The sequence below is a fragment of the Triturus cristatus genome, chromosome 2_1, assembly GCF_964204655.1.
Source record: "Triturus cristatus chromosome 2_1, aTriCri1.1, whole genome shotgun sequence".
Lineage (NCBI taxonomy): Eukaryota > Metazoa > Chordata > Amphibia > Caudata > Salamandridae > Triturus > Triturus cristatus.
This window is the reverse complement of record NC_140581.1, coordinates 741,360,908-741,382,066: the sequence shown is the minus strand read 5'-3', so window position 1 is coordinate 741,382,066 and position 21,159 is coordinate 741,360,908. Positions and strand designations below refer to the sequence as shown.

At 43.6% G+C, this 21,159-nt stretch overlaps 1 protein-coding gene across 6 annotated transcripts in view; it reads right to left on the bottom strand.

Annotated features, from left to right (window-relative positions):
- The window catches only part of CSNK1G3 (casein kinase 1 gamma 3), a 353,425-nt gene that overhangs the window by 27,432 nt on the left and 304,834 nt on the right, over window positions 1-21,159 (bottom strand). For 3 of the 6 annotated variants that reach the window (XM_085632678.1, XM_085632680.1, XM_085632677.1), the window contains one exon: window positions 16,258-16,353. The exons of the other annotated variants lie outside the window; for them this stretch is intronic. In XM_085632678.1, the coding sequence (XP_085488804.1) occupies window positions 16,258-16,353 (96 nt within the window). The remainder of the gene's footprint in view (window positions 1-16,257; window positions 16,354-21,159) is intronic. 6 annotated transcript variants of the gene reach the window in all.

Below are 21,159 nucleotides of genomic sequence, written 5' to 3'. Positions count from 1 at the left end.
TCCTCCTTGCTTCGTGTCTAATTGCATCTTCGCGATTCCAATATGCCTGCGACCTGTTCCCCAGATCAGATCAATTAGTATGGAAGTCAATAATTTAAATACCTGTGCTGGGACAATGATGGGCAAGTTAGTGAAATAATATAACAACCAAGGGAGCATCACCATTTTAGCGATGGCCACCCTACCCGCCACCGATATGGGCAGGGAAGTCCAGAATTTTATTTGGGGTTTGAGCGCAGTTATAGTACGGTTTAAGTTAGAAGATCTATCGTTTCCCTGTATACATGAATTCCTAGATATCTGAAGGCATCAGGTGCTATTTGAAACGTCCACTTTCCAAAGCGCAGGGGACCACTACGTGAGGTGTCAGTAAAGAAATAGACATAGGACTTGTTCTCATTGATCGAGAGACCGGATGGTCTCTGAAACGTATCAAAAGTATAGGGTATGGGTTCACAGTCCTCATCCAACTTCTTGAAATATAAAATTAGATCATCTGCACATGCAGAGACGATATGTGTACTGATTCCCGTCATATTTCTGAGTTTTTGCAAGAGGGGCTCCAAAGCTAAGAAAATTAATCATGGCGAGAGCGAACAACCCTGCCTTGTACCCCGTGTGACACTATACTGCTGTGAAATATGCCTCCCCTTACGTGCACGCGCCGTGGGATTCAAATACAGCAGTCTCACCCATATGATATATTCCTCTGGTATACCAAATCTGGAAAGGGTATAAAACATAATGCCAGTGTAGAGAATCAAAAGCTTGACGTAAATCAAGCTAAATGCATCCCCTTGCATTGTCTGTTGTTGGCGCACATGCCATTATTTGGTGCAACCTCCTGATATTGAGCGCCGTGCTTCTGCCCGGGACAAAGCCACATTGATCAGTGTGTATCAACTGCGGTATAAAATGGCACAGCCTATTCGTCAACAACTTACTCAGTATTTTATAGTCCGTATTTAGAAGCAAAAGGGGCCTATATCCCGCCATGCCTGTACTATCACAGCCTGGTTTCAGGAGCGAGATCATAGTCGCCTGCAATGTGGTAAGAGGAAGTGTACCAGTATCCAATGATATCTGATACAGCCGCTGTAAGTAAGGTACCAACAAGTCAGAGTAAGTTGCATAAAATTCGATGGGCAGACCATCACTCCCTGGTGCTTTATTACGAGGGAAACCTCTGATCGCCCGCCTGATTTCCATGTTAGTCACCGGCTGTTCCAGCTCCTCTTTGTGCTTTTGCAATAATTGTGGGAGCTACAGACCATCAAAAAAGGGTTCAAAATCTATATCAGTAAATTCTGCCGGTTTCTCGTATAATTTAGTAGATTTTAAAAGCAGCGTTTATGTCTAGTTGGGTACAGACTGTATCAGCCTCCATATTCCTGATTTCTAGAATAGGGGTTACCGATGGGGCATCTTAAATAATTTTAGCGAGAAGTGGGCCTGCTCTATCTGCTGTGGTATGTTGTTTCTGAGTGTTAAGACGGTAATCTAGAATGTGCAGGTCTTCTAAGAGTTCTGCGTGTTTTATATGTGCTTCTTGCAATTGTGTCCGTTCTGCTTCGTTCAGTACAGCTTCCTGTTCGAGCCTACCCATGCGGTTTTCTACCTCAGTGAGTTGTTCATGTAGAGCAAGCCGTGCTCCCGCTTTCGTGCTAATTGCCACTCCCGTATTATGGTCTTAAAGGCATCCCATTCAATTTGACGCATGCTTGCATCTTCAGAGAAAAAATGGTCTATCGCCGTGGAGAGTGTACTATGAAAGACCGGGTCTTCTAATAACAGGGGTTGCAATTTCCAAGTCAGCACCAGGGTAGGAATCCTGCCCCACTGTAGTGTAAATTCTACGGGATTATGATCTGATAGTGTTTTGCCCAAGTGTGTTGAGTCTCTGACTAGGCCAAGTAAAGTCAAGGAGCAAAATATTCTGTCAATGTGGGTATGTAACTTATAAGGTGGTGAGTAGAAGGAGTATTCCCTGCTAGTGGGGTGTTCCACACGCCATGCATCCTCTATCCCCCATCCCACTGCCCATCCTTTTAGTGCTTCCGCTAACTTCTTACATCCCGTATTGTGTAAGGGAGGGTGCGACCTGTCTAGATCAACATCAAGCACCGTATTGAAGTCACCACCCAACACCCAGGGGTATTCTTCCCATCCCACTAAAACCGTACTACGGGCTCCTAGAAATTGGTCTGTATCAGTATTTGGAGCGTATGCGCTTCCCATCACAATGTGTTCCCCGTCTAGTAAGCCATGTATTAAAACATATCTGCCATTTAAATCAATCTTCTGCTCCAATAACTTGAAAGGGGTGCTATTTCTAACCCATATCGCAGCCCCACGTGCAAATGGCGAGTAGGACGTAAAAAACAATTGTCCTCTCCATTTATTTTGCAGTTTAATTGCTTCATCATGACTCAAGTGGGTTTCTTGAAGAAGCGCAATATTAATTTTCCTACTGTTTAGCTGCGCCAATATCCTATGCTTTTTATGAACGGAACCCAGACCTCTTATATTCCATGAGCTGTACGTACATCTGCTAGTGTGTGTCATCAGATCCCCAGTAGGATGATCTGCCCTGAACATATACGATACCAGGCCAATCTGGTGTTATGTAAGCTGTAGCTGAGCCTGTATAACTAATAGAATTCCCCAATACTAGGTTCCCCCGCAAAACATCAGAGGACCAAACCATGAAAAAAGTTCTGCAGGAACTCTAAATAGAAAATACCAAAGTGCAGTCGACAAAGGGGGTGGGCGGCAACCACCCCATAATTAACATACATTATCCTGTATGCAGTTACAGTGTTCATATCGCTCCAGCACAAGCCCCATCATCCTTAAATAATACCTGGACCATCAAGTATAATTGTATACAACGAAGCACCTTGAGCAACACTTCATACTATATCAACTTCTGGAGGACCCAGCATGCAATTTTAGTAGTCATTCGCTGTCTGTGGAGTGACTAATGGAAACAATGCCACACTGGTTTCAGAGTCAGACCGAACTATGGCATCATCCGAAGAGTGTAAAGACACAGCACGGGACTGGGCATTGTGTTCCGCCAGGGCCGCCGCTGTCAGGTGAGCATCTCTTTGGATATTCAAGATCTGTTCCAGGGAAGGGCTCACTAGTACCATCCCCCTTGCGCCGATTCTTTTTTAAAAAAATTATTTTTATTGAAACAAGCATCGGTTCAAATAAACAATACAGAGGACACAGAAAATGAAGAAATAATAATGACATACGGAGGATGAGGATTACATTTCAACATAAGAAGGGAACATCACGGGATAAGGGCGATATTCGGCCTTGCGCCGATTCTTATCCCCGCTGGCTGCGTTATCGCGTTGTGACAATGATCGTGCTGGCTGACTCCGCGGGAGCGAGTTCTGGGACCCAGGAGGCGTGAAGGTAATCTCCAACCAGTTTGCCACCTCCTCGGGTTATCAAAAAATAAAGGTTTTTTGGCCAAAAATGACTTTTAATCGGGCCGAACAAAGCAAAGCATATTTTAGGTTGTGTGCTCGCAGTTTCTTTTTAACATCTTGGAAAGTGGCTCTCGCTTTCTGCACCTCCAGCGTAAAATCTGGGTATAGGGAGACCGTTTTATTTTCAAAGTGGGTGGGAGAATTCTCCCTTGCAGCATGCAGGATCGTGTCCCAGTCCTTATAATTCAGGATGCGTGCTATCAGTGGTCTAGGCGGCGCCACCGGAAGGGGAGGTCTGGGCGGCACCCTATGCGCCCTTTCCACACTATAGAAATCTGTGGGGCTCTCCCTTGCCACATGCTCCCGTAGCCATTTTTTCATAAACTGGGTGGGGTTAGGCCCCTCACTCCTCTCCGGTATTCCAAGTATTCTGACATTATTCCGGTGGGATCTCCCTTCGGCATCATCCACCCTATCTTGCAATCCTCATAGCTGACGCTGTAGTTGTTCCATTTGGGAAGTGTGTATAGTTTGTTGCGGGATCAAATCACCTATGGCAAGTTTATTTGACTTTACTTTGTCCACTAGTTTTTTATGATCCGCCTGTAATAGGTTAAGGCTAGTAGACAGCGTCCCTATTTGTGTTTCAATCACCACACGTGAGTCCCTGATTTCTTTTAGTATCAAGTCCAGTTTAGCAGTGTGTTGCTCAGTCCCGGTGGGCGGCACTACATCAGTTTCAGGACTATGCGCCAAATCACCCCTCGTGGCAGAATGCGTATCATCAAAGGCAGGTGGGTCGGGTTGCCTAGCCTTGGTGCGACCCATGATGTAGAGCAGCGGTGACCTCACATAACAACCCTCTCTGATGATATAACGGGGAAACCCACCTATACTCCGCTCACTTTAGAGTATGGCTGGGATGTACTTGAGAGATTCCAATCCCTTCCTCACATGTGCTTATGCAGTTAGAGAGCTCGCTGCATCATGTGCGTTCTAGGCCTGGGCACCAGGGGGGTGTTAGAGATCCGATGCCCATGCGTGCAGGAAGCGCACCAGGTCTCTGTATGTATACTCTGTTTAGGAAGTATTGTCACCACACATGGATGGTGGTTTGGCTTACACCCACAGAACAGTACATCAGGTCCACTCCTGCCACAAACCGGTACCCCAGGCCCGGTATCTCCTTCTGTCTCCTCACCTTGTCTGTAAGTGAACACCTATATGGAGTCGTATCTTGGAAGAGGCGCGGTAGCAGACGCCCCCTACAGCACCATCGCAGGGGTCCGCGGCGTGTTTCCCAATCGATCCACCACATTGTTACCCGCTATTGCCAGCTGCGTCTCCTCACATCAATCATCCGCCGGAATGCTTTTGGCCGGTATATACACCTCTTGTTAGAGCGTCGGTCCTGCGCACTTCTATCGCCGTTGCACCGCTTTGGTCAGCAGAGTCGTCAGGCGCTCTCTGTGGGGGATGACGATCTATCTTCCAGGCAATAACTCAGCAGAACAGCTCCGTGAAATTTCCTGTCTCCACGTTATGATCTCAGGCTTATGACGCAGTATGAAAGGACCCTGCCGTACGTCTTCCCCGCCCTTCAGGGCACAAAGACATTCCCTGCAGCAGTCCACACCAGGTGTCCTTTGTGATCACTACCAGCGTGGGAGGGGGTCTATGTACTGCACTGTCGGTCTTCCAGAGTTCGATAGTAATCCGCAGCCCTCAAGCGCTTCTCTCCGCCATCTTGTTTGACCCCTCATCGTGCATACGTTCACCGCTGAGCCGGGCACTCACCGCATCTCTGCCAGTGTATTTACATTCGGTGTGGGTCTGTTATTCCAGCCAACTAATTCATAAACAGGTCAACGGTTTTCCCCTACCATCGCATCGCGACTTAGTTTCCGGCATCATCCAGCGGAATGCCCGCTCTCGGCCCACTGCGCTCAGGAGTGGCGGCGTGAATGTGCCTCTAATTGGTATCTGGACCCTCCGTTTCAGGATCGCTGGTGTCTCAGGTGTCCCGCTGCCCAAGGCCCTGTGTTTTAGCCCAGACGGCCCAGGTTCTAATAGGATTCTTGGCTTAGTATCGGGGCACAGCACGGAGCTCTTTCAGCACGTCCTCCATGCTCGGCAGTTGGCCATGCCCCCCAGAGAAATTACGGTGACACAACCAACAAATGGGCTATGGACCAAAATAAAAGAGATAAGAGTATAAAAGAGTGGGACATAACTGACAAAATTATGTCACTCAGATCGCTCGGTCCATTATTGCCGGACTTTAAAATGTGAAGAAACAAAATTGCAGCATTAAAGTAAGAGCTCTCGATAAATTTGGCAGCAAACAATGAGTTGATTAATTTAATTATTTGGGCACCCATATTTGAGAATTTATTTGTATCCTTACCTTGCAAACCTCACTAACAAGGATTATTAATTTTGGTTGACCTGATCTATACCTTCCTTTTTAGGTTTTGCTTGCACTGTGCTTGAGAAATCTATTGTTTTTAATGAAAACTTAAAAAGGGACTTGCATCCTGCCTCCTCTCTTTTCTGGCTTCTCACCGATTCTGTGCGTGGCACTTACCATTTCCTCCATTTCTACTGGTTGTAGCATACTTTCCTGCATTTACCAATGCTTGTGCCTCATCTGCTTCTCTAATCAGTTTCGCGCAACCAAAGTACTGTTAACATCCGCTTTGGTGGAAATATATTTTCAAAAAGTTTTGCTTTTTACTCTTGCAGCATATTTATATAACAATTTATCATTCGGAGCGATTAAGTGATTTGCATAGAATCACAAGATATTCTGTGGCGCCACCGAGACTCAAACCGGGATCCCTAGCTCTGGAGTCAGCAGCTCAGCCCGCTGCGCAACATTCTCCTTTATTCCTTACAAAGGCGAAACGGATGCATTACCAATGCCTGTTCTATTATACTCAAAACTTAAAACATGCCAATTGTACCCTGGCCACACTTGTGACTGAATCTTCATGGATGTTGAGTCTTACACATAAAAGTGATCTAAACACTCAAAACTGGATGAAGAACATTAACAAGGAACTGCAAAGGGATTTAACTGTTCAATGGAGCAGCTTCAATTAAAAAAGAATGTAAACTTATTTCCAAGGGGTGGGTACTCTATTTATAGCAACATTTATACAGCACTTACTACTTGCCTATGTGGGGTGCTAAAGCTCTTGCCAAAATTGGTAGAATGCTACATTATATAGGGTGTGTGGTGGAAGGCTGTTTTTGTTTTGATCCTGCGTGGTAAGTGTTTCCATGTCATGTGCAAGGACCACCATGGTGCGGTTATTGTTTTATAGGATTCAGTGATATAGATGAAGACGTGTGTTAGACAGGTGCACTGTTTCTCATTTTCAGTAACTTGGCAGCTTTGAGCAGCTCTGCAGGTCCCTTGATGTATTTATTTTCATATTTCACTTAGCAGGTGATTGCACTTGGTAGTCCATTCTGAGATATTTTATTTAAAGGTAATTGTCCTGTGCATGCATAGTTTAAAAGGAGAAATGCCGGAGAGATCTGCTGGATGATTACTATCATCGCATATTTGATTACCATTGTGAGATGTCAATAGGCGGTTATAGTATGTAGCTAGGAGTAGATGAACCCATTGATATTTAAGACTTGCATAAAGAGGTAGACGGTAGCACTGTTGAAAAATCATTTTGAAAATGGAATTTAACACCAAAGTAAATAATAAAAACTAAAAACGATATCAAAGCCCATCTGGTGAAACACGAGGAGCATTATTGAAACTACAAGTAAAAATGTCTCAAGTTCTACAATAAGTACATAGAAAAACAATTTCTATTCCTATCCTCCCAAACGTAGGGCATACTATAAATTTAAAAAAAAACCAAGGGAACCAACTCTCAGTTATTCCAATTTTAGATGAAGAGCGTTCACAATACAATACTTTATTAATAGACCAGGAACACAGAAAATTCCCTCAATTGTCTTTTTTCTGGCCCGGTCTGTAGAACAGTTGTAAAAGACAAAGCATGCAAAATGGCTCAAATAAACTAATTTTAACATAGTAACTGGTAAAATAACTTCAAAGACTACACAGAACTAAGCAACTCCTCACACATCGTTCACTCTTGTTGCAGCAAGGGTGTGGAATTCCTATAGCCCGAAGGCCAATACATATTTGTGGTCAAGGACAACACATTTTCATGTTTATTTTGTCCTTGTGTAAGTAGGCCCAGCCTGCTACAGCACAAACCCTTTGGCTGCCAGTTTACAATACCATATTATTAAATCGGCTATGGGCATTGTCTGCAATCAAGGTAATATGTGTGTCTCTATGTGAACCCCTTCGCTGCTAGGCCTTTGCCCCCCTGTGCTTAGCCTTTTTTTGGCTATTTGGGGTAGTTTGCGCTTCTGCCCCTATAACTTTTTGACCACATGAGGTATCCACGCCAAATTTGCGTCCTTTTTTCCCAACATCATGGGGATTCTAAGTGTACCCAGGGTTTGTGGATTACCCTGGAGGGGACCCAGAAATTAGCCAAAATACAGCTAACATTTTTTGAAAAATGGGAAAAAAAGACTACAGATGAAAGCGTCTGTTTTTTTCCCTGCAAATGGTATTAAAAAAAAGGGGTTGTGGTGCTTAAATTACCATCTTCCCAGCTTTCAAGTACAAGCAGACTTTTGTCAGAAAACTAAAATAATTTACACAGTTTTGGCATTTTTCTGGGACATAGCCTATTTTTGCAATTTTTTTGTGCTTTCAACCTCCTTCCAGTTAATGGTAGAAATGGGTATGAAAGCAATATAGGATCCTGGAAAGCTAAACATTTTAGAAAAGTAGACACCATTCTGAATTCAGCAAGGGGTCATTTGTGTAGATCCTTCATGGTTTCTTCATAGAAACTAACAGTTAAATATAGGGAAAATTAGTTGAAATGAACAGCTTTTTGAAAGCAATATACCGTGGGGATATATAGGACTTGTATGTTCACCAAGAACCCGACGAACCCAGAGTCAATAACTGAGCAGCATCTTGCAATGTTTTTTTATTAAGTACCGGGTATACAGCAATACTTTTGGGAAAATGTAATGATGGAAAAATCGGTATAAAAGACACCTATGTATTTCTGAAATGGGAACAAAATATAGAGTTTAGAAACAGTAGATATTTGCACATTTCCGAAATTGGGAGTACCCATACTAGCATGAGAATTTATAGGTCATTTTTCAAAAGGACTTCTTTTTTACACATTGTCTTTCATTTGGAAGGCAGAAATGCATCGAAAGTCAATAGGTAATAACAGTTTCTCTACAAGTCTGTGTTACCCTAAGTCTCCCGATAAAAATGGTACCTCACTTGTGTTGGTAGGCCTTGTGCCCACAACAGGAGACGGCTCAAAACGCAACGTGAACACACCACATTTTCACAATGAAAAATGACCCTTTTTTTTGCAAAGTGCCTAGCAGTAGTTTTTTAACCCTAGCTCTGCCGGCACATAGATGCACATAAGGAAAGGCCCAAAACATTGAGGCGACAACAAAATTGCCTATCAAAAAAGTTTTTGGACCCTTGCCTGTCGCGGGTACTTGGGCCTCCCACACGAGTGAGGCACTATTTTTATCAGGAGACCCGGGGGAACACTGGGTGGTAGAAAATTTGTGTCAGCCCGGTGATGCCACAACTTTCCCACACAAAAATGTTTGGAAAAAGTGATTTTTTCAGCAAAATTTGAGGTTTGCAGGGGATTCTGGGTAAGAAAACTTTGGGGGATCCACGCAAGCCATACCTCCTTGGAATCCCCCAGGTCTCTAGTTTTCAGAAATGTGTGGGTTTGGTAGGTTTCCCTAAGTGGCCGCCGAGTACGGGGCCAAAAACCTGGGTGACCCCCCTTGCAAAAAACCAGGTCGTTTTGTGATAGGCAATTTTGATGTTGCCTCGAAACGTTTTGGGCCCTTGCCTGTCGCGGGTACTTGGGCCTCCCACACTAGTGACACACCATTTTTATAGGGAGACATGGGGGAATGCTGGGTAGTAGGAAATTTGTGCAAACAACAAGGAGCTGCAGAGGGAAACAGACCACAGGTCGCCCTCCTCTCAATCAATAATCATACACAGTAGACTGGGTCTACGAAGGTATCACCACCATGTATCAAAATAAGCTGCGGACCAAATGCCTATATCTTTTGGTATTTTGAACTCCCCTCTTTTCTTAGCTTGAGGTAGTCACCGACAGCCTTTCACCTTCAGTTTTAAAAAAACCTACAAAATGTTTTACTTATGGCAATCCCCACCTATAATTCTCTCAGTAAAGATACAAAAAGAGAATATCAAGTCCCAAATCAAATACACCAAGTGTTTGGAATTTTTTAAACAAAATTTTTGAAAAAAATGTGAAAAGACAAGCTGACACCTCACGTGTGCGACACCAATTGAGCCTGCTGATTGGTACTCACCAGCTATGCCCACTTTTATCATCATTGGTTGTCATCTTGCTTACAAAAAATATATATAAAGTGTCCACACAATTAAACCCAAATTGTGATAATAAGTGGTGAAACAATCACATAACAAGATGCGACCGAAATGTGAAAGTAAAATTGAAAAAGATGCACTTTTTACAGAACCAATTTTATTCTTCCTTATGTGTGCACCTAATTCAAATTTTTAAAAAGGTTGCTTAATATGCATACCATTGTATTATGCCGACATGTTTCATCGCCATGAAAAATTTGTGGCGATTTCTTCAGGGCAAACACAGTCGCACGGCACCAGTCGGGGACACTTCTTAACATTTAATCCGGGGACCTTATTGAGCCACACTTCCTCGTACCAGCTCGTTTCTACAGGTCACAACACGGGCTCCATCTGCGAGTCCTCGCAATGGATTCGCATTCAGCTGTAATGCAAATCACCCCGGGCCTCACGGAGCTTCTTGTCTCAACCGGTGGAGACAAATACCAAAAGATATAGGCATTTGGACCGCAGCTTATTTTGATACATGGTGGTGATACCTTCGTAGACCCAGTCTATTGTGTATGATTATAGTAGGAAATTTGTGTCAGCCCGGTGATGCCACAACTTTCCCACACAAAAATGTGTGGAAAAGGTGATTTTTTCAGCTAAATGTGGATTCTGGGTAAGAAAACGTTGGGGGATCCAAGCAAGCCATACCTCCCTGGAATCCCCGGGTGTCTAGTTTTCAGAAATGTGTGGGTTTGGTAGGTTTCCCTAGGCGGCCGACGAGCCAGAGGCCAAAAACTCATGGGACCCCCCAGGTTGTTTTGTGATAGAAAATGTTGTTGTTGCCTCAATACGTTTTGGGCCCTTGCCTGTCGCGGGTACTTGACCCACCCACACAAGTGAGGTACCATTTTTCTCAGAAGACTTTGGGGAATGCGGGCTGGGTTGAATTTTGTGGATCCACGCAGATTCCAGAACTTTCCACCACAGAAATGTGAGGAAAATGTGTATTTTTGGACTCATTTTGGGGTTTGCAAGGGATTCTGGGTAACAGAACCTGGTGAGAGCCAGACAAGTCACCCCATCCTGGATTCCCCTTATTGTCTAGTTGTAAAAAAAATGTACTGGTTTGCTAGGTTTCCCAATGTGCCAGCTGCGCTAGGGCCCAAAATCGACAGGTATGCACATTGCTAAAATAAATTGGTGCCTAGTGGGCTTTCTGCTGTCCTGGGGGGGGGCGAAATTGGGGGAGGGGGAGTTTGCCGAGGGCAGAAAGACGGTGGCTATTCTTTTTTTGGGGGGGGGGGAGGGGGCATTGGGATGCCCATTCTGGAAAGCCCCCACCCCTACTAATAGAAAAGCCAGCATAATCACTGGCGCCTACTGCCCCCATCTGCATCCGGAGGGGAGCAGAAAGGCTGGGGCATCTTATTTGGGGGGGGGGGGGGGGGGGCATTGGCATGCCCATTCTGGGCAACCCCCACCCCGAACTTTGGAAAAGAAATCCCTGGTGGCTAGTGGGCTTTCTGTCCCACCCAGGGGGGGGAGCAGATAAGGGGCTTTTGCCCCATCTGCCTCCTGGGGGGGGGGGGGGGGCAGAAAGACTCATTTTTAGGGGGGTGGGGGCCTTGATATGACCATTCTGGGCAACCCTCACCCCGGGCCTATAAAATAAATAATCCCTGGCGCTTAGTGGGCTTTCTGCACCCCCGGGGGTAGATCAGGGGCTATTGCCCCCAGCTTCCTCCTGGAGGTGCAGCAAGTCTTTAGTTTTCTTTGGGGGGGTAGGGTGGGGGCATTTGCATGCCCATTCGGGCAGCCCTCACCCCGGGCCTATACAAAAAATAATCGCTGGTGTCTAGGGGCTACTTCCCCCACCTGCCCCCCCAGGGCGGCAGAAAGACTGGAATTTTGTGGGGGGGGGGGGGGAGGGGGGGGGGGGGGAGTGTTGGGGGCATTGGCATGCCCATCTTTGGCAGCCCCCACCACTAAATTAATCGTAAAAAAACAAAAACCCTGGTGTCTAGTGGGTTTCCATCTGCACGGGGGGGAAGACATTGTGCAGGTGGGGGTTTGGGCTTTGACATGCCCATAATGGACTGGAATTTTGTGTGTGGGGGGGGGGGGTGTTGGGGGCATTGGCATGCCCATCTTTGGCAGCCCCCACCCCTAAATTAGTTGTAAAAAAAAAAACCTGGTGTCTAGTGGGCTTTCTGCCCCGGGAGGGGGGTGCTACTGCCCCATCTGCCCCCCGGGTGGCAGGAAGACTGGACTTTTGTGGGGGGAGGGGTGGGGGCATTGGCATGCCCATATTGGGCAGCCCCCACCCTAATATCATAAGGAAACAAGAAGATCCCTGGCTTCGAAGGGGGCTTTCTGCCCTCCCGGGGGGGGGGGCAGGTGGGGGGCTTCTGCCCCCATTTGCCCCCCCAGGAGGGGCAGAAAGGCTGCAATGGTGGCGGGGGCATTGGCGTGCCCATTTTGGGCAGCCCCCACCCTAATTATATGTGCCAATGAAAGCAATCCCTGGTGTCAAGTGGTCTTTCTGCCCCCCCCCGGGAGGGGGCAGAAAGACTGAATATGCCCAATTTTAGCTGGGGTGGGAGTAAAGGCCCTTGCCCAAGGGGCCGTTCCCCCCTCCCTGGGGTCTAGGAGGTGGATCCCTGCTTGGGGATCGCCCTCCTGGGTTCTCCCCTTTCCAATGACACCTATACCGTCTTTCTACGTGCTCAGGGGGCTGAGATAGCCCCCTGGAGCATGTAGAAAGTGAAACTGAAATGAGCCTAAAGGCTCATTTCAGTTTCGGTTTCTGTGAAATGACGTCAGCATGACGTGCGCGCTGATCGTCAGTTCACAGAAACGGCTGGGGGGGCCTCGGGAGCTGGGGAAGTTCTTCCCCAACTCCCGAGGCTTTGACAGCAGAGGCAGAGGCAGACAGCAGAGGGATTTTGTGCCCCTGAACTCATGACGGAATGGTTTCGTCATGAGCACAGGAGCACCTATGCTCATGACGGAAGCATTCCGTCATGAGCATCAAATGGGTTAATGCTGTTCGAACTTGTATTTATGGTTCATTAATTCAAAACTTTTATTCTTAGGGTGAGCGTTCTAAGGAAATGTTGCAAGTACGGACTGCACTATTGACAGTGGTTCCAGTATAAAGATTTGTACACACGTTTGTAAAGTTTAATATAAGACTACGTAAAATGTTCCCAGAATGCTCTCTGATTAGATGCAGATATTTGCAGAAGTTTGAAAGCAAGAGTGATAATTCTTTACTTTCAAAATAAAATATTCACAAAAAGTGAAACTTGGAAAAAAAAAAGTTTTGCTAAACTAGGGTGAAATTTGTCACCATGTTTTTGAAGCCTCATTTAGTCAAATATGGTGATGCATGCTAGTATTTCCCAAAAATATTAATAATGGAACTTCAAATCAACCGGTTTCAACAAGATTGAGGGAAACATGAAAATAAACGAGCGCTGGCAAAGCCAATAGGTCGGACACTAGTGGTCAGCCTTTGGTTTTGTCAATGCGTGTCTTGTTTTGACATAGTTTTTGTAAAACTTTATTTTTCTGGAAGGTGACGGGCCTCACTATTATAAAAATCATTGGCAAAAAGCAAAAAGTAGTTTTTGGTCTCAAAAAGCACACATTAGTTAGTTCCTGATGCTGAGCAAAACTACGTTGTGTGCCAATACACTCTTTGTGAAAGAGCAGAATGTGAAAGCAGTGAACCCAGCCGCTAGATAAAGAGAGATAGAATTTTGAACAAAAAGGTCTCTGTTAACGTCAGACTTAATTAGGGACCCAATTCTTAAAGAAAGTCACAAAAGTGCACCCATGGTATATGTCCTGGCATTAGTGCAGACTTACAGTTTTCATGAAGTTACAAAAATGTACAGAATTTGGCCGGGAAATTGTGCTTCTAGAAAATATTGTGAACTGCATTTTAGCATCAGCAAATGTGCATGTGTATATTTGCTCATGCGAACATCTGTTGAGCGTTTACTTTCCCTCCAACCAATTGTTTGAAAAACCTGGAAGACGTTTTACCTCTGCCACTCTCAGGAGTACGTTTTCTACCCTTTTCAATATGGTAAAAGATTAATGAGCTGGTGAAAACACCTAAAACATGCAAATTAGTAGTTGAGTAGGATTCAAAATGGCATTCCAACCCTGGAAATATTGCTTAACACAACTAAAGCCCCAGTAGGTAGATCTGCGGCAAGGTGGCAAAATAACGTAATTTTTAGTATTCAAACCGTACTCTAGTATCAGCACTGGCATGATCACACAAGCTATTTTCAGAGATCTTATATAATGAGACTGCTGCCATAATTTGTTGACACACTACATGGCATCAAAGAGACAAAAGGATTTTTTTTACAGGACAAGTAGACTTATGAAGCAACGTGTTTCAGCGACAAGTACATATTTGATTAAATTCCACACTCGTCAGGCATGTGAAGATCATTTTTGACTAGTAAGACATGACAAGTTAGATGATCACTGGTGGCTTTGTTGTGAACAATTTCTACTTGTATTTAAACCTCCTTGTTTTCTTTTAATTATTTATCTATGTAACCTGACATGGTAAAACCACATATGTACTGCTGTTATATTTTGGCCAATAACATTTCAAATTAAAAACATTGTCATATTGCAAAAATCAGACAAAATCATTTGGAGAGCGTGGCGGCTTTATATTGAAATAGCACTGATAATGCTCACTATTTTTAGTCTGTAATAAGCAAGAAGTGAGGGTATGACAATACAGTATTAAAAGTTTTAAATGGAAGTTAAGAACAAGACGTTTTCATGTTCAGACAGTAAAAAGTAATTAAAACAAGATAAACATTTCATACTAAAAAAATTATGTTCAAGCTGATACAAGAAAAAAAGGACAATCATCTAATTACCATGATGCCTTAGAAAAAGGCGAAACTCCATGTTAAGCTCCAAAGAACCACGAGGGTAGCAGTATTAAAATACCAATTCTGCCACAGAGATGTTTACTACTCTAGACACAGACCAAGTTACCAAGGATGAAATGAGTGGTCACGTCTGGATTAACTAAAACATCTAGTACCATGTTATATATGAAGCCAGCTAAAAATGTAAATGACTCATGTTAACATTTTTGCCTCTAAAATGAAATTAAGAAAATAAGCGGCTTTCTTTGGAGGACATTTTTTTACAGCTGAGCATCTGAGAACCGAGAATAGAGGTTCTAACTAAAATTATATAATTATTAGATCATGATATATAGAATTCTTTTAAATGTGTGTCAGTATCCAATGAGAATTACATATCTAACATAGTTGCGTTTTTACTTTATGTTTGGATACAATCAATAATCCCCTTGACCTTTGTAAGGTACACTTCGAAATAATCTGTATGTAACCTTGGTAGAAGCAATGACCATGCTTCAATTCTGAGAAATTCTGTGACGTGTGTTTAGATGAAAGTATCATCTTGGAAAGTAATCCATTTGATCACTAGATTTAAAACTAGTGAACATAAAATTATAATTAAAACATGTTTGAGTTCAACCTCAAATGTTAGTACATGTAAGTAAAATAGCTTGCCTTGGATGAGCAATTGGATGTATACAAAATGAGTTTCGGTGGGCAGCTACTGTAGAACAGTATGTTTGCAACCTTTGGCGTTCTCTCCCAACGTCTCTAAATCAGGAATCTTAAATCTAGTCAATACAGTTATGGGATGTGTATTTTTGTAACAGTTAGACAATGTCCTCAGATATTGCTGACTGACATGTATTCAGTCACTATCATAGGAAAATTGGACAGGATCAAGTATAACCAAGTCAGAGTAGGGGATACTAAGGTGAACCAACAGACTCCATAAAACTAACCTAGCTGTGACTCTTGAAGCAGATCTAGAAATTGTAACACCCACTAAAGCTTGTAACCTTGTCCTCAATGTACAAATCTTGAAGAACGTCATTATTTTGCCCTTTATATGTCAACACCAGCCGCTGTTGTTGCAGTGGGGGTACTGGACATTATTACTATTTTCACTAGGACTAAGATACAAACATCCACAAAAGAATTGGGGAGATGATCCACATGAATTAAATGTGTGGACTAGCATTAAGGGACATTAAGGGATATCATGTAGAATATTAACACAGGAAAGGGAAAAGATAATTTGGCTGTTAAGGATAACACTGAGCAAGCAGATGCACTTAGGGATATTGCTAGGACGCATCACTTTCCAAATGTAAACAGGGAGCATGCCATGGGATTCCATAGGCGGGAAGTGAAGTGACGTAAGGATAACAGGACATGGAGAGAATCAGTCATGCAAAGACGCAGAAAATACCTGTACCGAGCCACCATGTCTGTCAGCTGCAAGGTGAGCTCTCAAGTGATGGGGATTGACCTGTTGGGAGTCCCAAGCTGCCCTGTGATCTGTCGACTGCAATTATTTAATGCATAAAGCATGCAAGGAAGAGGGGGGGAGAAAAACCCAGAACGTGTTAAAAACCTCATGCCTTCATAGCAAATTGTGAAATAAAAGCACACAAGAAAAACACTTTCAACATAAATTTTATTTCTCTAACTGAGCAAATCATATCTGAATTAAGAGAATTATTTTGAATTGTTGTTTGTTAAAACAACTATGCATAAAGTAAAAGAAAAAGCAACATGCAGACTACATTCGAATAAAGCAGGGACAAAATAATTAACACTGTGGCTCATTTCTACAGACCGCACTTATAAAGATGGTATCACAAAGATGTGATGCTAGCTAGAACATAAGAAACAGGAATATTTTCAGAATAATGAGCAACAAAAATGGAACTAAACCACCCTAGGAGGGAAGAGCAGTTTTGTTGGTGTACTAAATGTCTTCTTAAAAATATGTAACATCCTAAAATATCTAAATTTACGTGCTTTGAATTATTAGACATTCTGGAACATCAAAGATTTCCCAATGTCCTTCAGAAATAGTTGTCAATCTAATCTTTACGGAAAAAGCATACCTGTGTGAATTGCACGCAAATGCCATCGAAATAAGAAATGAGTTTGAATCGGGTCTGATGAAAAAACACACAGACACTGCGGATGACGATCGAAATGAGAACTAAGGAAGCTAAATGCTTCCGATGCACGAATTGGAAATGGCAGTATAAATAAAACAGAAGTAGGAAAAAGCTCATAAAATGAACTGAGGGTCCGATTATATCTGAAAATAATTGGGAAATCTAGTAACTAAACTATTGTCTAGGATTTATGAACGTTTCACACCTAAAGAGGATTTATTGAATTTCACAAGTAATCATGGAAATCTATGTCAGTTCTCTACATCACCCCTGCGGATATACTTCCCTGTGAACAGCCCAGACAATCTGCAGCAACTTGCTACCAAACCTCATTGCCCCTTTAGAAAAGCCTTAAAGACATGGCTTTTCATGCTATAAAATATCTCTTACATGTCCGTTGGTTTAACTCCATGTAGGCGGTTTCACACCTTTGTGACTTGACGCCCTTAGGCATTTGTTGCGCTCTATAAATCACATTCAAATCAAATCAGAACTAAGTGAGGCAGATTTTGTGCACTTGCATACCAAATGATTCCAGCACCACGAAAATATTTTTCCTGGTGGCATAACCTTATCCCAGATAACTATATTATTTTACTTTTGTCACTGGGTGGAGACTTTAGTTTCCCATCTTTTATTATTATTTTTTTTAAAATATTTTTATTAAAGGTTTTTTATATACATACAGACCTTGTCTATCGGGTTCGCCGCCCTTGGATTACAAGGTGTAGAGAATAGTATAAAAGTACCTTTTCTTTCGGCGGGTCCCCCATTGCTGGCTATATTCTTATGAGGAGAAGAAAGGTCTTAAGGTAGGAGTGTACAGGACAGCTTGGAATAAGTCGAGGAGGAGAATAGGACAGAAATAAACTGTATATACTCTCTTGGGTAGGTTGTTCATTCTAGTTGTTGGATTGTCTCTTGGTCGTAGTTATTTCTTATGGTGGGTCATACGGGACCAACGCCTTGTCCAGAGCTGCCCATAGATCTCTGGAGGTCGCCTTCCACGGGGAGTATTGCATTGCCAGGTTGTCTGCTCCCCTCAGGTAGGTGACCCAGTTGAGCCAGCTCTTGTATGATGTTTTCGAGGAATCTTTCCAGTTCGTTAGCACCAGTTTGATCGCTGCTGTCAGAAGTAAGTCCAAAAGGTCCCTCTCTCCCTCTGTGGGGAGGTCTGTTCTAATGAACGCTGTGATTAGTGAGGCGAAGCTCCTTGTGATTTTGCCTTTAAAAACCTTGTCTATAAAGTCCATCACCTTTTCCCAAAAAGACTTGAGCATTGGTCATTGGAAGATCAGATGTTCCAGTTCCCGCCTCCCTATGTTGCAGTTCCAGCAGATTGGGCTATCTCGGAGGCCTAATATGTGTAAGTGGGCTGGGGCCCAGTATGTTTTGTGGATCAGCCATAGTTTGGTTTGAGCTAGAACTGGTGTGATTTTATTTCGGGTGGCCGTGGCCCATATTTTTCCCCACTCCTGTTCATTTAACGGGGGTTGTATCAGTGTATCCCAGTATCCCTTTGTTTTATTTTTGAGTTTGGACTTAAGGGAGCGTAGTGTTTTGTATATTTTCGATGCTTGGTGGCCTAGTTGGTTTATGTTTGCTACGTATTGGAAGATCGAGGGCATGGTGTCTGTTATATTTGATTTTGTTATGACTGTCTTTATCTTTAAGAAGTTGTATATATCTAGGTATTCTAGCTGGAGCAGTATATATTTAGTGGCTTGCACTCAGATTTTTCGCTATTAAGCTTGTACCCCGAGAGTTCTGAGTACTCTTTTATTGTGGCCATTAGCGCTTTTATTGATGTCTTGGGTTGCTCTGTCATTATTAGAATGTCGTCTGCGTAGGCTGCCAGTTTTATGTTCACCCCTTTGAAGTTAATCCCTTTATGTTTGCGTTTAATTTTGTGTCCTTTATTAGGGGTTCAAGAGCTAGTAGGAAAAGTGATGGTGAGAGTGGGCATCCTTGTCTGGTCCCTTGCTGAAGTTTGAACGTGTCGGAGAGAGAAACGTTTATCATGATGCGGGCCGTTGGGGTCTGGTATTGGGCCATTGTCATTCTGACAAAGTCCTCACCCAGGTTAAAGCTGTACATGCATTGTTCCAGGAAAGCACACAACACCATATCGAAGGCCTTCTCTGCATCTAGTGCTATGGCTACTGCTGGTGTCTGGCTCCCTGAAACTTGTTCTAGTACATGACAGAACAACCGCGTGTTGTCACACGCCAGTCGGTTTCGCATGAAGCCGACATGGGTGTTACTTACTATTCTGGGTAGAAACTCGTTTAGTCTGGCCGCCAAGATTTTGGCGTACATTTTACAGTCCGCATTGATAAGTGATATGGGTCTGTAGCTCCCTGGGAGTTGGTGGTCTTTCCCTTCTTTCCGTATAACTATTATTGTCGCCTCTGTCATGGACAGTGGGACAACCCCGGACGCTGCTGTATGGTTAAATACCTTTTCCAAAGTAGGTGTTAGCTGGGTTAGAAAGGCCTTGTAGAAGTCGGCTGTGAAGCCATCTGGGCCCGGGGCCTTGTTTTTTTTTAAGGGATTTGATTGCCAGCTCCATCTCCGAGCGGTTGATTTCTTGTCCCAGTTTTGCCGTGTCAGCTTGGACTAGTTTGGGGAGTTTGTCTTTCTAGAAATATTTTGCACACCTCTTTAATCGAGTGTCTTTTGGTTCCTATACAGTTCTGAGTAGAAGTCTTTGAATGTGTTGAGTATTTCCATGTGGCTTGTGTGTGTTCTGTTGTGTCGGTCTGTGATTGCTGAGATCGCTACCTGGTTACGTTTGTGCCTCAGGCATGATGCCAGCAGTTTCCCTACTCTATTCGACTCGCAAAGGTTAAGAGCCTTGCATTTGTCAAACCACAGTCCAGCTCTTTTGCTTATGATTTTGTTATATGCGTATTTCTGTTGTGTCAGGGTGTAGAGTGTTGTGTTGTCTTGTTTGTTGTTTATATGTTCGAGTTCTAACTTTTTTATGTCCCTCTCTAACTGGGCCAACTATAGATACGCTTTCTTGTTTATTCTTGCCTTGATACTGATTAATCTACCTCTAATGGTTGCTTTTAGTGCCTCCCACATGGTGTTGGTGCTAACCTCTCCATTGTCATTGTTGGTTATGTAGTCTTCTATGGCTTCCTCAATTTCCTTTTTGTTGCCCGGATCTCCGATGGTTTAGTTTCTGAAGCGCCATTGTTTCGGGATTGCTTCGTTGTGTGTTCCACTTAATTTTAGACTGATGGCTGAGTGGTCAGAGATTAACCTTGGCTCGATCGTAGACTCCTCGATCATGTGTGTGTGGCTCCCTGAGATTAGGATGTAGTCTATCCTCGTGTATGTCTTGTGAGGGTTTGAGTAGAAGATATAATCTCTTGCAACTGGGTATTGTTGCCTCCATGCGTCTTTGAGGTTGAATTTAGAGCATATGTTCTGTAGTGCTGTGTGTGAGTTGGTGGGGTGGTATTTGCAGGAGGATTGCCTGTCTATTAGGGGGTCTAACAGGATGCTGAAGTCCCCAGCAACGATAGTGAGATTGTCTTGTGGGAGTTTGTCTAGTGAGTCGGATACCTCTGCCCAGAAAGTGTGGTCATCTATGTTGGGCCCATATATGTTCGCTACGTGCAGTTTTTCTCCCCCTCTGGAGAGGCTCGTTATAAGTAGTCTGCCTTCTTTGTCCTGTGTGTGTGAGTCTATTGTTAGTCTCGAGTTCTTGGAGACTAGTGTCAGCACTCCCCTCTTCTTTCTGTGTGCGGGTGAGGTTGCTATCTGCGTTATCCATTTGGCTCCGATTAGTTTAGTGTCTTCCTCATCTAGTTTTGTTTCCTGTAGCAGGATTATGTCACTTTTGGTCTTTGCTAGGTAGTCTATTATTTTCTTGCGTTTAATGGGATGGTTTAGGCCCTTTACTTTGAGAGATGTTATTTTAAGGTCTGTAGACAGTGTGATATTATTGCTACCTGCCATTTGTATTCCTAAGTTGCGGCACTACTGTACGCCCAACCCTCCTGGTTCCCCGGGGTTGTTTGTATCTTTGGCAAGGGTTCTTCTCTTCTACATTTTTCGAACTAGACAATCGGTATTTGGAAGGATATATAAAGTTTGGAGAAAGAATAGCATGGAAAAAGAGTAGCTTGAGTGTCTGAGATGTACTAAAATTGCCTGCCCCCCCC